This window comes from Coregonus clupeaformis, chromosome 24 (assembly GCF_020615455.1).
Source record: "Coregonus clupeaformis isolate EN_2021a chromosome 24, ASM2061545v1, whole genome shotgun sequence".
Classification (NCBI taxonomy): Eukaryota; Metazoa; Chordata; class Actinopteri; order Salmoniformes; family Salmonidae; genus Coregonus; species Coregonus clupeaformis.
The window spans coordinates 44,230,488-44,244,869 of record NC_059215.1 but is presented as its reverse complement, the minus strand read 5'-3'; the positions used below and the strand labels follow the sequence as shown (position 1 = coordinate 44,244,869).

General features: G+C 45.0%; 1 protein-coding gene across 1 annotated transcript; it reads right to left on the bottom strand.

Annotated features, from left to right (window-relative positions):
• Window positions 1–1,472: 1,472 nt before the first annotated feature.
• LOC121538576 (interleukin-17 receptor E) lies at window positions 1,473–14,047 on the bottom strand. Its single transcript, XM_041846716.2, is given in 18 exon segments — window positions 1,473–3,574; window positions 3,577–4,365; window positions 4,902–5,009; window positions 5,103–5,154; window positions 5,243–5,311; window positions 5,399–5,550; window positions 8,707–8,752; window positions 8,858–8,905; window positions 8,988–9,184; window positions 9,456–9,522; window positions 9,683–9,751; window positions 9,881–10,056; window positions 10,196–10,307; window positions 10,437–10,517; window positions 10,872–10,966; window positions 13,080–13,196; window positions 13,369–13,384; window positions 13,622–14,047. Coding segments are annotated over 18 exon segments (2,481 nt in total). The 5' UTR covers window positions 13,736–14,047; the 3' UTR covers window positions 1,473–3,401.
• Window positions 14,048–14,382: the final 335 nt, after the last annotated feature.

The following is a 14,382-nucleotide window of genomic DNA, read 5'->3' as shown; positions in this document are numbered from 1 at the left end:
ATATATACGTTTCTAATAAAGTAGTACAATGTTAAGATTAGACAATCCATTTGTTTAGATACTTTAGGATGATTTGGATAGAAAGCGCAAAAATAAAAAGGGTCCGTACATCAAGACCTCGTCATAGTGAGGATATTAATAGTGAGATGTGCAATGTAATTTTGTTTTGATATTTGATTTATTTAATTAAAACAAGATACCTAGACTTCAGCTTTTAAGGGTTAGTTACAAAAAAATGACAAAATAAAATGTATAAAATGGATTTTAGCTAATGGCCCCCATTCTAAACTTTCTATTTTTATTGAATAACAACAAACAAACAAAATCCTTCAAAATGTGTTTGCCTAAGGATAGCCCGTATGCACATATCTACTGAATATCTTACCTAACCTTGATTTTTTCTTTCAGAAAATAGACATTTCCCTTAAGGGGGTAATTTCCCCCTTAAGGATCCAGATGCTTTGCATACGGTCTACCGTTGACTCCAGTGGGCGTACTCACTACGCTCCAGTTGGCATACTGAGTATGGAATGTGAGTCGTTGGTGATATTTGAATAATTACTGGTTCACTGTCAGTCTGAAGGGGTTCACAAACCAGTTGTTTAATAATAAAACAATAACATGCTTTAAAACTATAGCAGGATCCAAGTCTGATACTCTGTGTGTCTATGTAGTAAATCAACACTTAAATCATCATTTTAATTGAATAAAAGCTATCTGAATTAATAAGGAAGTGTTATAACCCACTGGACACACACTTGTTGAATTAACATTGTTTCCACCCCATTTCAATGAAATTACGTTAGACCAACGTGGAATAGGTATTGAATTGACGTCTGTGGGGAGAAAACACATTATTGATACAGAAGTTTCTCGCTTTGTTGAATGCCATGTTGATAATAACTACATACTGCAAAGTGAAATATTCTGAAAACAAAGTCTTGAATGATGTACATTTTAAACTAAGACCATAATGTCCTTGGACCAGAGAATGAGTCACTAAGGTGTCTTTTCTTATATACCTTAAGTTACAGTACACAGTCCATACGAGCTCATTGGAGATGACCTATCCCAGTCCAGTTCATTACAGTGTAGTAGTGGTCTTTATACTCAGACATAGTATATAATCTGTAATTCACTATGGCACTGTGCATATCCAAGCAGTTCTACTGCAAACCAGTTAGAGAGATGGACAGGTGCTGGTTCAAGATGAAGGCATGTTGATGCTGTGCACTTCAGTAGAAATACATAGTTTGGAATGTTCCAGAAAGGATCTGACAGTCATGTGGAAAGTGGAGCCTTGGGTAAAACAACACTTAGGATGTACAGTTAGTGCCCACAGAGCAAATATATCACATCATTTCATCAACTACTGCTGTTGCCATTGAGAATGATGAAGTGAGTTTCTATAACAGATATCCCTTCAGTTGAGCACCTGTGGTGAGGGTACACAACGAGGACATTCAGTTTCATACAATAATAGTTCCGTTTATTTGGATGGGACAAACACATTGACACAATGAACAAACAATTGTCAGATGCATTACACTCGTGTCTCTAGCGCACGCTAATTTTCAACACCCATCCCTAAATGGACTTTAATGAAAACAAAAAGGAAAGATCATCTAACTCAGGTAATACTTACATCACACATTGTCCATGATGGTTCTATACCCTTATACTTCCTGGGTGGACTCCTTGTGTTCTTCACTTGTGATCTGGGGACTTTGGTCCTGTTCATCATCATTTTCTTTGTCTTCTTTTTCGCTGGTGAACCGGTTCCAGACTTAACTTTGTGAGTCCTTTTCCCTAGGTCTCTCACTTGCTGTAGAGTACCGAGGGACTGAAAATAAGAGAATTAAGGATGGATTCCGTTCTTTTACCCTCCCAAGTGAGTTGCACCGCCTTCTGTTCATCTTACTATCTTCGGTCTTGCCTTCTTTCTTTAGTTTTACTTTCACTTCCACTTTTTTGCTTTTCACATTATTTTGTTTGTTTCTTCTTCTTCTTTCTCTGCTTGTTAGACTGTGTAGTTGGGTCTGGCACACTGTTCTCCAGGCTCATCTCCCTTGTTCTTCGGTGTAGAAGGGGCCTGATCTTCAGTTTCACTCTGCATTTCTTCAGATTATGCTGGTGTTTCTGATAGCTCTGTTCCACTTTCAGGCAGGGTGTTGTCATCCAGCACAGACTGGCTGTACTGTACATCTCCTCTATGTACTTAAAGTTATCTTCAGTGGCTGGACTGCATTTTGGGCTCGGTGCAGGCTTTTGTTCCGGCTCGTCTTGACGCTGTCCATTGCCCGATCCATAGAAGAAGATTTTGACCCAGTGTGGACCCATCTTCGCAGAGCGGGGTCTGAGTTTAGGGGGGCACTGCTTCAATGTAAACAAAGCGGTCTCCATTGGAACAGTTAAGTGAGTTGGTTCTTGCATCGAGTCATGCGTTTCATAACTTTCCCCACAGTCTTGCAACCTGCTTTGGTCACAACACTGTCATCTGCTGATTTAGGCAGCTCTTTTGATTGTAACTTGGACTGAGTTCTGATTGGCCATGCGTGACTTCAGACTGAAAGGGTTCTTTTCCTTGAACATTAAAATGCTTTCCCACGGACAGATATTCCTCTAATAAGGAGTTTTGCCCTTGCCTCCTTTTTATTTAGATAGATCTGCCAGAGTGCTCTCTCTGTACCAACCTGAGGTGGCTTGGCTGGATTACCTGTATGGTAGAGCTATTCTTCCTTCAGGGGGTTAGCTATGGCCTCCTCCCTTGTAAGGATTTCTCTCTCCAAGATGAAGATAGGGAGAACAGTGTGTTGGTGTGTTGCGCCTGGCAACCGTACTTCAAGCCTTTTCTTTAGCATTTTCCTTAATGCTGCTTGATGTGGCAGCCTCCATGCACTCTGCCATGTTGACAACAAATGCTTCTATAATCACAACACTTAGCCAAGATTGTTCAGAGTAATGTAGTGAATATAAGTCCTGTTGTATAAACAGCGGATGGTTAATTTTGTAGGAGATATTCACTAGATTCGGGTGTCTCCTTTGTTCAGGCAAACACACAAAAGATAAGGCTGATATGTGTGGCTTCATGGTCAGGTTCAAACAGTGCACTCAGCATACAAAGAATAAACTGTGGCCATACAGGGATGTACCCAGAGGACAATATTGACCTACTCTGCAAATCAAGTGGTAAGTTATTTACATTTACATTTACATTTTAGTCATTTAGCAGATAGTGGTGAAGTGTTATGAATACCCCCTATTGACTTTAGGCATAACTTTTCATTGTCTCTGCTCCACTGTTTGGGTCACTACACCACCCATGTCCTCTGCCTCATGTTACAGTCATGACAAAAAACTAGCCCCTGTATAAAAGGTAAAACCTGAGATGCCCTGCCTCATCACCACGGTGACCCGCTGAGTGACTCCTTCTCCTGCAAAGTGCTTGGCTCTGTCCTCTCTTCATTGGTTGACAGTAGCGACACATGCCGGCTTAGTGTCCTCTCTGACATCACTTTCTGTGACGATTTCAGTTTTGGACCCTCCTCTTCCTGTGGGCGCGTCCGTGGCAACTCATCTTGTGAGTTAGTCGTCGTGCCAACCATAGTGACAATGTTTTGGAGAGGAGTCTGGGCCAGCAGTGCCAGCTGCCAATCACATTGTTCCGTCCTCTAGCCGTCCCGCCCAGCTCTCGTATCAGGCCCCCAAAATCCCGAGGCAGGCAGTAGCGCGGGACACCTCTGAGGTCTTTGGGGATGTCTCGGCTGTGACAGAGGTCCTGGAAGTAGACAAGCGCGAAGCCTTGGCTCTTGCCCGTCCCCTGTAGTGCCCCCTGCAGACAGGACAGGGCAGCCCTGAACACCGGCCCCGTCACTGAGGAGGGCTCCAACTCCTCCTCTCCGCTCCTACCTTCCTCTTTCCATCCCACTCCTTTCTTCATCCCTGCTTGCTCCAGTTTCTCTCTTGTTTTCTCAAGTCCTTCCATCTCTTCTCCTCCCATCTTCCCTTGTCGCATCTCCTCTCCTTTACTCCCTCCTGTCTTTTTCCCATCTCTCTCTTCCCTCCAGCTCCTGTAGGACTCCTTGGCCTCTGGGCTCCATATGATCAGCACCCGGCCTCCTGCCTCTCTGACTGCCTCCCACTGTCCATACAGCCAGGGCACAGGGCCCAGCTCAGCCACACCAGCCCCAGACCTCTCCACAGCCCCAGGACCAACCCCATTGGAGATCTGGGCCCACAGAGCCATGCGCACTTCAGCACACAACTCCCCCTGTAGAATGGAGGCCAAAGCGCACACGGGAGACACATGGGCTGACTGCTCTGAGGAACACACCAACAACACAGGCCTCTGGATGAACAGCCAGCCTGCAGGGAGAGAGAGGGGGGCGAGGCAAAGACACACACAACGAAGAAGGAGAAAGAGAGAGAGAGAGAGAGAGAGAGAGAGAGAGAGAGAGAGAGAGAGAGAGAGAGAGAGAGAGAGAGAGAGAGAGAGAGAGAGAGAGAGAGAGAGAGAGAGAGAGAGAGAGAGAGAGAGAGAGAGAAGAGAGAGAGAGAGAGAGAGAGAGAGAGAGAGAGAGAGAGAGAGAGAGAGAGAGAGAGAGAGAGAGAGAGAGAGAGAGAGAGAGAGAGAGAGGAAATTATTGTCATTTATTGCTTGATTTCTCAATTATTTAACTGATGATGGCCATTAAGCCTTTGGGATCAAATCAAATTAAATGTGGATTAAATTAAGGGTGTTAGGTTTGAAGGATAAGGTGAGACAGAAAGACACACAGACAGAGCAGACAGGTAGGTCAAAGACAGTACGTAATATGACAACCAATGTTAATGAAATATAGTCTGACTGAGGACACAAGAAGGGGCTACAAAGGTCTACGTACAGTACAAGAACAACTGACCTGTGACTCCATTCTTGGTCACATAGTGGATGAGGCGTCCCAGCATTGCCACAGTAACCAGAAGTGTCAAGGCTGCAACAGCATAGAGACCCCATCTCCTGTGGGAATCTGAGGAGGCATATGAGGAGCCTACGTATAAGTGCTGGAAGGTGTGTGTGTGTGTGTGTGTGTGTGTGTGTGTGTGTCTGAGGGTGAACTCACAGTCAGGACACAGTAGTCTCCTCCCATACTGTGGAGGATCTGACCGCCACACCTTCAGAGAGATAAAGAGAGCGTGAAATGAAAAAAAAAGTGAAAGTAAGGTAAGATAAGATATCCTTTCATTCATAGTTAGGTCATACCTGCACACATAGTCCCTCAGTCAGGAATGATAAGGGCAGGTTCAGCTGTGTCTCTCTGGTGCCCTCACCCTGTACAACAGAAAACTGCACTCTTAACAGCATGGACCAACAGTGTCTATAGCTCTATAATATGGTAATAATGTCTTCTTATCTTACCATGTTTACTAAGTAGATCGCTCCTCTGGACACACATCCCTTCTCCTTCCATACACAGAGTTGAGCAGCAAAGGATGCTGGGATATTGGAGGTGAGATAGACACGGAGACTCTGTGAACCAGGACCAACATATGCCTCCCACTTAGACATACCTGAGGGAAGGAGGGAGGGATAGAGAGAGAGATGTTCAAATCACATTTTGTCACATGCGCCAAATATAATGATGCAGACTTTACCGTGAAATACTTGATTACGAGACCTTCCCAACGATGCAGAGTTTTTAAAAAATGATAATATAAAATACAAATAGTAACACAAGAGGAATAAAATACACAAGAATGAAGCTATTTACAGTACCAGGTATTTGAGATAGATACACTACATACGCAAAAGTATGTGGACACCCCTTCAAATTAGTGGATTTGGCTATTTCAGCCACATCCGTTGCTGACAGGTGTATAAAATCGAGCACACAGCCATGCAATCTCCATAGTCAAACATTGGCAGTAGAATGGCCTTACTGAAGAGCTCAGTGACTTTCAACATGGCACCTTTCTGCCCTGCTAGAGCTGCCCCGGTCAACTGTAAGTGCTGTTATTGTGAAGTGGAAACGTTTAGGAGCAACAACGGCTCAGCCACAAAGTGGTAGGCCACACAAGCTCACAGAACAGTACTGCTGAGTGCTGAAGCGCGTAGCGCGTAAAGATCGCCTGTCCTCGGTTGTAACACTCACTACCGAGTTCCAAACTGCCTCTGGAAGAAACGTCAGCACAAGAACTGTTCGTCGGGAGCTTCATGAAATGGGTTTCCATGGCCGAGCAGCAGCACACAAGCTTAATATCACCATGCGCAATGCCAAGCGTCGGCTGGAGCGGTGTAAAGCTCGCCGCCATTGGACTCTGGAGCAGTGGAAACGCGTTCTTTGGAGTGATCAATCATCTAGCAGTCCGACGAATGAATCTGGGTTTGACGGATGCCAGGACAATGCTACCTGCCCCAATGCATAATGCCAACTGTAAAGTTTGGTGGAGGAGGAATAATGGTCTGGGGCTGTTTTTCATGGTTCAGGCCCCTTAGTTCCAGTGAAGGGAAATCTTAACGCTACAGCATACAATGACATTCTAGACTATTCTGTGCTTCCAACTTTGTGGCAACAGTTTGGGGAAGGCCCTTTCCTGTTTCAGCATGACAATGCCCCCGTACACAAAGCGAGGTCCATACATAAATGGTTTGTCAAGATCGGTGTGGAAGAACTTGACTGGCCTGCACAGAGCCCTGACCTCAACCCCATCGAACACCTTTGGGATTAATTGGAACGCCGACTGCAAGCCAGGCCTAATCGCCCAACATCAGTGCCCAACCTCACGAATGCTTGTGGCTGAATGGAAGAAAGATTTTGGAATGAGATGTTCGACGAGCAGGTGTCCACATACTTTTGGTCATGTAGTGTACGTACATTAAGGCAGGGTTACGTGACTAGGCATCAGGATAGATAATAATATGAGAAGAATAAAAAACTGAGTAGCAGCAGCATATGAGTGTGAAAGTGTTTGTATGTGTGTATGTTGTGTGTGTATGTGTGTGGGTTTTGTGTGAGATTGTGTATATATAGTCTTGTGAGTGTGCAGAGTCAGTGCAAGAAAGGGTCAATGTCGATAGTCTGTGTAACCATTTAATTAACCATTTAGCAGTCTTATGGCTATTTAGCAGTCTTATGGATTGGGGATAGAAGCTGTCCCTCGGAGCCTGTTCATCCGAGAGCCATTGCTCCGGTGTAGTGAAGAAGCCTCCTGTTGAATCACTCATGGCTCAGAAGATAAAATACACTGTATGTCCGTGATGGACTACTCGACAGCAGGAAATACAATGACATTATCTGCAATACCGTAGTAGAGAGAACAGTCTATGGCTTGGGTGGCTGGAAGCCTTTGGCAATATTTCGGTCCTTCCTCTGACACCGCCTGATATAGAGGTCCTGGATTGCGGGGAGCTTGGCCCCAGTGATGTACTGGGCCGTCCGCACCCCCCGCTGTAGCGCTTTGTGGTCGAGGGCGGTGCATTTGCCATACCAAGCGGTGATGCAGCCAGTCAAGATGCTCTCGATGGTGCAGCTGTCATGCAGCTGTCGTGCCCTCGTCACGACTGTGCGGGTGTGTGGATCATGTTAATTCCTTAGTGATGTGGACGCCAAGGAATTTGAAGATCTCGACCCACTCCACTACATCCCTGTTAATGTGGATGGGGGCGTGCTCCCCCCTCTTTCTCCTGTAGTCCACAATCAGCTCCTTGGTCTTACTGACGTTGATGGAGAGGTTGTTGTCCTGGCACCACACGGCCAGGTCTCTGATCATCGCCGTCGGTGATCAGGCCTACCACCGTTGTGTCATCAGCAAACTTGATGATGTTGTTGGAGTCGTGTACAGGAGGGGACTAAGCTCGCACCCCTGAGGGGCCCCAGTGTTGAGGGTCAGTGTGGCGGAGTTGTTGTTGCCTAGCTCGTTTGGGAGTTCCGCCTCACTGGGCATCTCATGGCTGGGTTTCCTGTTGTAATCTGTTATAGTCTGCAAGCCCTGCCACATTCAACGAGCATCAGAGCCGGTGTAATTGGATTCCACCTTCCTCCTAGATTGTCCTTTTGCATGTTTGATGTCTCGTCTGAGGTTGTAGCAGGTTTTCTTGTATACACCCATATCCGTGTCCCATTCTTTGTAAGCAGTAGTTCTAGCCTTTAGCCCAGCAAGGATATTGCCTGTAATCCATGGTTTTTGGTTTACACGCTTGTATAGGCACTGTGGGGATGACGTCGTCAATGCACTTATTGATGAAGCCCGTGACTGATGTGGTAAACTCCTCAATGCTATCGAATGATCCCCGCAACATATTCCAGTCTGTATTAGCAAAATAGCATTGTAGCCTCGCAACTGCTTCATCGGACCACTTGCGTATTGAGCGCGTCACTGGTCCTTCCTGTTTGAGCTTTTGTTTGTAAACAGGAAGGGTAAATAGAGTCATGGTCTGATTTGCCGAAGGGAGGGCCTTGTATGCATTTGGGTAGACTAAAAGTGGTATGGTGTTTTACCGCTCCTAGTGGCACAGGAGATGTGTTTATGATAACAATATCATGTGCAGTATTACATTTAAATTTTAGTCATTTAGCAGACACTCTTATCCAGAGCGACTTACAGGAGCAATTAGGGTTAAGTGCCTTGCTCAAGGGCACATCGGCAGATTTTTCACCTAGTCGGCTCGGGGATTAGAACCAGCGACCTTTCGGTTACCTCTATCACTGTGGTCTTGTGGTCTCTCACCTGGCAGGAATGGACAGTGGACATCAAAGCTGCTTCTAAAGGAGAACTACAGAGAGGAGAGACATGAGAACATCAGCGACTGAAACCCACATGTATCATGTATCATACAGTTAACTGTTGATATTAGACATTGATTGGCTCACAGTCTTACCTGCACACACATCTGAGGGTGTTTATCCACAGCAGAAACATTATATTTCTGTCAAGGGGAGAGGGAAAGGTATGGAATCATCATCATCATCATTATTATCCTCCTCTTCATCATCACCACCAACCCTTACCAGATCTTTCTTCTCCACTATGTTCTCCAGTGTGGAGTTGAGGATGGGAGTGCAGTGGGATGTGTTTCTCTGGTGTTGCCAGCAGAGGGAGGCAGAGGGCTTCAGGTAAGCAGCTGGACACAGGGAGCTCCAGGCCAGGCTCGAACCCAACTCACCATACAGAGTCACAGAACTGGAGCGCCACACGTCTCTGCCCTCTTCAGATCACACACAGACAGTGCATTGTTACTGATAGTAGTGGGAGGAGTGAGTGCTCCAAGATGACTTTGGTCTCTGAGGACTGCATGCTCTGCTGTTTTATCTGTGACTCATAATAACAATTGATCCAGCAGAACGCCCCTGGTTTCCCAGATCAGATTCCCAGGAAAATGTACAGGTAACAACGCACACACAGAGACTGAAGCTAATCATCATCTACTGCCTCTCACACAAGTCTAAGAGACATAAAAAAAAACAGTGAATACTCACCAGCTAATGAGCTGTTCACAAACGGGCAAACTGTGGTTCGCCTTGCGTCCAGGTGTGTGTAATATACCTGTAGCAGGCAGACGTACAAACAGACAGACACAAAGACATGTAAGGACACTTACATGAGACATAGTTTGAGCCATGCCGCAATGTCACTGTCCATTGCACATTATCTGATAGTTACAGTATCTCTACTCATTGGGATATGTAGTTGAGTGAGACCTTACCTGTGCACAGACACAGCGAAGCAGGTAGGGGAACTTGAGAGTCACTGACGATGCCTGATTGGTGCCAATCTTGAGAAAACAACATATGTTTTCCATAAACAAATTATAAACATCTTTGTACACAACTTTCACCTTTTGAAACACATTTATACACATCTACACACACACATGCACACACACACACACACACAAGCTTACAGTAATAAGACGAGAAAGGTTGGAGCATTCTGAGTCGGTCTGTCTGTAGCACAGCCTGGTGTGTACGTCAGGTGAGCGAGCCGGCTGGTGTATGTGGTCCCCAGTTGCTATAGTTACAGTGAGGGATCGAGCCAGCTCATCAACAGACAGGTCAAACTCTGGCACTGGATCTGAATCTGGATCACCACAGACAGAGGGTCATAGTATGTCAAATTGCTATAGAAATGTAATCAATTATTATGATGTAATTCTGATCACATGTGAGGGAAGGGGATAAGTGATGGATGTGAAAGGTTAGCTTGTGAGATTCATTACCTGGACAGATGTCTTGCACGATGTACCTGTCTTCTCTGTGTGGTTTGGAGGACAAAGACACATGCACTTGTCGCCCTGCATCGGCTGGGAAACAGTCATACACCAACTCCCACTGGAGGGCAGCAGACACACACACAGCACCATAATCAGAAACACATGTTCACCTTTTTAGTGTGTGTGTGTGTGTGTGTGTGTGTGTGTGTGTGTGTGTGCGCGCGCCCATGAAAATATCAGATCTTACCAAAATTTGATGGCCAATATTATGGAGATGCAAACGTTTGATTTTGGTCCTTCCTCTCATGGATGGAATCTGGCTTCTCCACTTAAAATAAAAACAAGGCAACAATAAACATGTCATCCCCCACGAATGAGGCAGCGCCCCCCTTGGGCCAATCACTGTAATTTTGTAAATGACAGACCTCTATGGCAAGACGCATCATCCACCCAAGTCGGGCCAGTGCTGTCTGAGATATCGTGTGTGACTAACGTACGAACGTACTAACAGATGGAGATAGATCCACAGTCCCCCTCCCCGATTTCATCGTGGGGGACAATTAACAGATAGAGGGTAAGAACTTCATTTTATCCATCTATCTTATCCATCTGATCACTTTGGTAGCTAAGGAATATTCACGGTCAGTGGAATGAAGAGAAGTTCAATTTCAAGAAATGTTACCTGTAAAGTGTGATTTTTGACATTTTTAATGGAGATGATTCTGCGAGTACTAGTTGACAGCTCCAGGTAGGTAAGGGTCAGTGTCCCAGTAAAGGCTAGAGAGGAAAAACAGAGGACAGATGAAGGAATTATGGCAGTAAAGGTAGAACGAGAGTAGGAGAGGAAGTCAGGTTAAGGAAGATAGATACAGTGAGGGAAAAAAGTATTTGATCCCCTGCTGATTTTGTACATTTGCCCACTGACAAAGAAATTATCAGTCCATAATTTTAATGGTAGGTTTATTTGAACAGTGAGAGACAGAATAACAACAACAAAATCCAGAAAAACGCATGTCAAAAATGTTATAAATTGATTTGCATTTTAATGAGGGAAATAAGTATTTGACCCCCTCTCAATCAGAAAGATTTCTGGCTCCCAGGTGTCTTTTATACAGGTAATGAGCTGAGATTAGGAGCACATTCTTAAAGGGAGTGCTCCTAATCACAGCTTGTTACCTGTATTAAAGAGACCTGTCCACAGAAGCAATCAATCAATCAGATTCCAAACTCTCCACCATGGCCAAGACCAAAGAGCTCTCCAAGGATGTCAGGGACAAGATTGTAGACCTACACAAGGCTGGTATGGGCTACAAGACCATCGCCAAGCAGCTTGGTGAGAAGGTGACAACAGTTGGTGCGACTATTCGCAAATGGAAGAAACACAAAATAACTGTCAATCTCCCTCGGCCTGGGGCTCCATGCAAGATCTCACCTCATGGAGTTGCAATGATCATGAGAACGGTGAGGAATCAGCCCAGAACTACACGGGACGATCTTGTCAATGATCTCAAGGCAGCTGGGACCATAGTCACCAAGAAAACAATTGGTAACACACTACGCCGTGAAGGACTGAAATCCTGCAGCGCCCGCAAGGTCCCCCTGCTCAAGAAAGCACATATACAGGGCCGTCTGAAGTTTGCCAATGAACATCTGAATGATTCAGAGAACTGGGTGAAAGTGTTGTGGTCAGATGAGACCAAAATCGAGCTCTTTGGCATCAACTCAACTCGCCGTGTTTGGAGGAGGACGAATGCTGCCTATGACCCCAAGAACACCATCCCCACCGTCAAACATGGAGGTGGAAACATTATGCTTTGGGGGTGTTTTTCTGCTAAGGGGACAGGACAACTTCACCGCATCAAAGGGACGATGGACGGGGCCATGTACCGTCAAATCTTGGGTGAGAACCTCCTTCCCTCAGCCAGGGCATTGAAAATGGGTCGTGGATGGGTATTCCAGAATGACAATGACCCAAAACAAACGGCAAAGGCAACAAAGGAGTGGCTCAAGAAGAAGCACATTAAGGTCCTGTAGTGGCCTAGCCAGTCTCCAGACATTAATCCCATAGAAAATCTGTGGAGGGAGCTGAAGGTTCGAGTTGCCAAACATCAGCCTCAAAACCTTAATGACTTGGAGAAGATCTGCAAAGAGGAGTGGAACAAAATCCCTCCTGAGATGTGTGCAAACCTGGTGGCCAACTACAAGAAACGTCTGACCTCTGATTGCCAGCAAGGGTTTTGCCACCAAGTACTAAGTCATGTTTTGCAGAGGGATCAAATGCTTATTTCCCTCGTTAAAATGCAAATCAATTTATAACATTTTTGACATGCGTTTTTCTGGATTTTTTCATTGTTATTCTGTCTCTCACTGTTCAAATAAAACTACCATTGAAATTATAGACTGATCATGTCTTTGTCAGTGGGCAAACATACAAAATCAGCAGGGGATCAAATACTTTTTTCCCTCACTGTATAGACTGAAACAAGGCAAAAGTAAACATGTCCCCCCCCCACGGATGATGCAGCGCCGCCCTTGACAAAAGTTAGCATTTTCAATCTCTTGCTTTTCCGCCACCATCTGGCCAATCAGTGTACTTTTGTAAATACCGGATCTCTATAACAAGATGCATCATTCACCTCCTCAAACATCGGGCCAGTGGTGTCTGAGATATCGCGTGTGACTAATGTACTAACAGACGGAGACAGATCCACAGTCCCCTCCCCGATTTCATCATGGGGACAATAAACACAAGGTCAGAGAAAGGGAGACTGAGATGAAGACTTTGGATAAAAGGAAGATGGAGGAAGGTTCTGAAGGGGAAGAGGGTGGTGAGGATGATGTGGAGAGACAGAGACTGGTTGTGGATGGGAAACAGAGTGTAAGGCCTTACCTGCAGCTTTCATTCTGAAAAGGACACGGACACAAGCAGAACAGGAGCCTTGTGATGGAGAGAACCGGAAGGTGGACAGACTCAGCTGGGGAAGACTCTCAGGGTTCCAGGTGGAACCTATAGAAGAAAAGAAAAATGCCAGAGAACATAAGAACATTCAAAACTGTGCAATGTATGGAGTAAAATAAATATACATGTGAAATTCTGGAAATGCCAAATAAACTGTTCCCCTTCATATTGTCTATAAGATCAACTCTCCAATGGGACCATGAACTAAAGTAACACTTACCATTCTGGTGTTGAATCTATGGATAACGTAAAGGAGAAATAGAGAAAGGAAAAGAGAGAGAAAAAACATTATATTGAGTTTGTTATTGACATGTGAAGTGAATATTGATGCAGGTTCACATAGCCTAATGAATTTCTAATACACCATTTCCATTATCTATAGGCTACAGTCTGTGTGTAATGTCTCTTTTGCTTATTAGTTACATTATTTCCATGAAGATTAACCTCAAAGATGGTATGATTCATTCCTTTACCTCGGTGACAGTTAGTTTAGCGCGTGTTATCTCCTCCGCGGCGTGTAGTAGCAGCAGCAGACACAGCATGAGCACAGCACGTGCTGGTCCATTCCCGCAACTCATCATGAACATTAACCAGTAACTAAACCAGAGACACTTGGAAAAGTCACATTGTATCCGAAGTTGCTAGAACAACGCTCAGGCAGCCAACAAACGCAAAATCCAGCGGACCAAAAAGTCCGTATACATGTTTAGACTATAGAGTGCATTTCAAATCCAAATAAAGGTAATTCAAGAAAACTGAAAAGTAGGTGTAAAGTAGGCCTACATATTATCTTCGAGTGCCATGTTGTTCTTGTCTCTTCCTAAAAACTTGTTCGAATAGTTACATTCGGGTTAAATTGAGTCTTGGGAGAGTGACTAATCGCTGACTAGTTTACTACATAAAGCTCCACCTCTCCAGCCGCCTACAGACGGGTTACCTTAGTAGTTGCCTCACACAATGTACCAGTGGGCGAATACATTTTGCATGGCCCGGTGCCCCGGATAGACGGAGTGTGTATATTTTAGACCATTCCATTGGTCCTTAAGTGAAATCTCCACTCACCCGGGGCATCGGGACATTCAAAACGAACCAGCCCAATGTTCCAGCTAGTGCTGTTGCTGCCCTAGGTCTGGGATTGACGAAACTGTGCGAACTTTTCTTGTAAATGATTAACAATAAGGAAATAATAGTCAGGCTAAACGGAGAAATACCATTTTATTTTAACTGCGGCAAG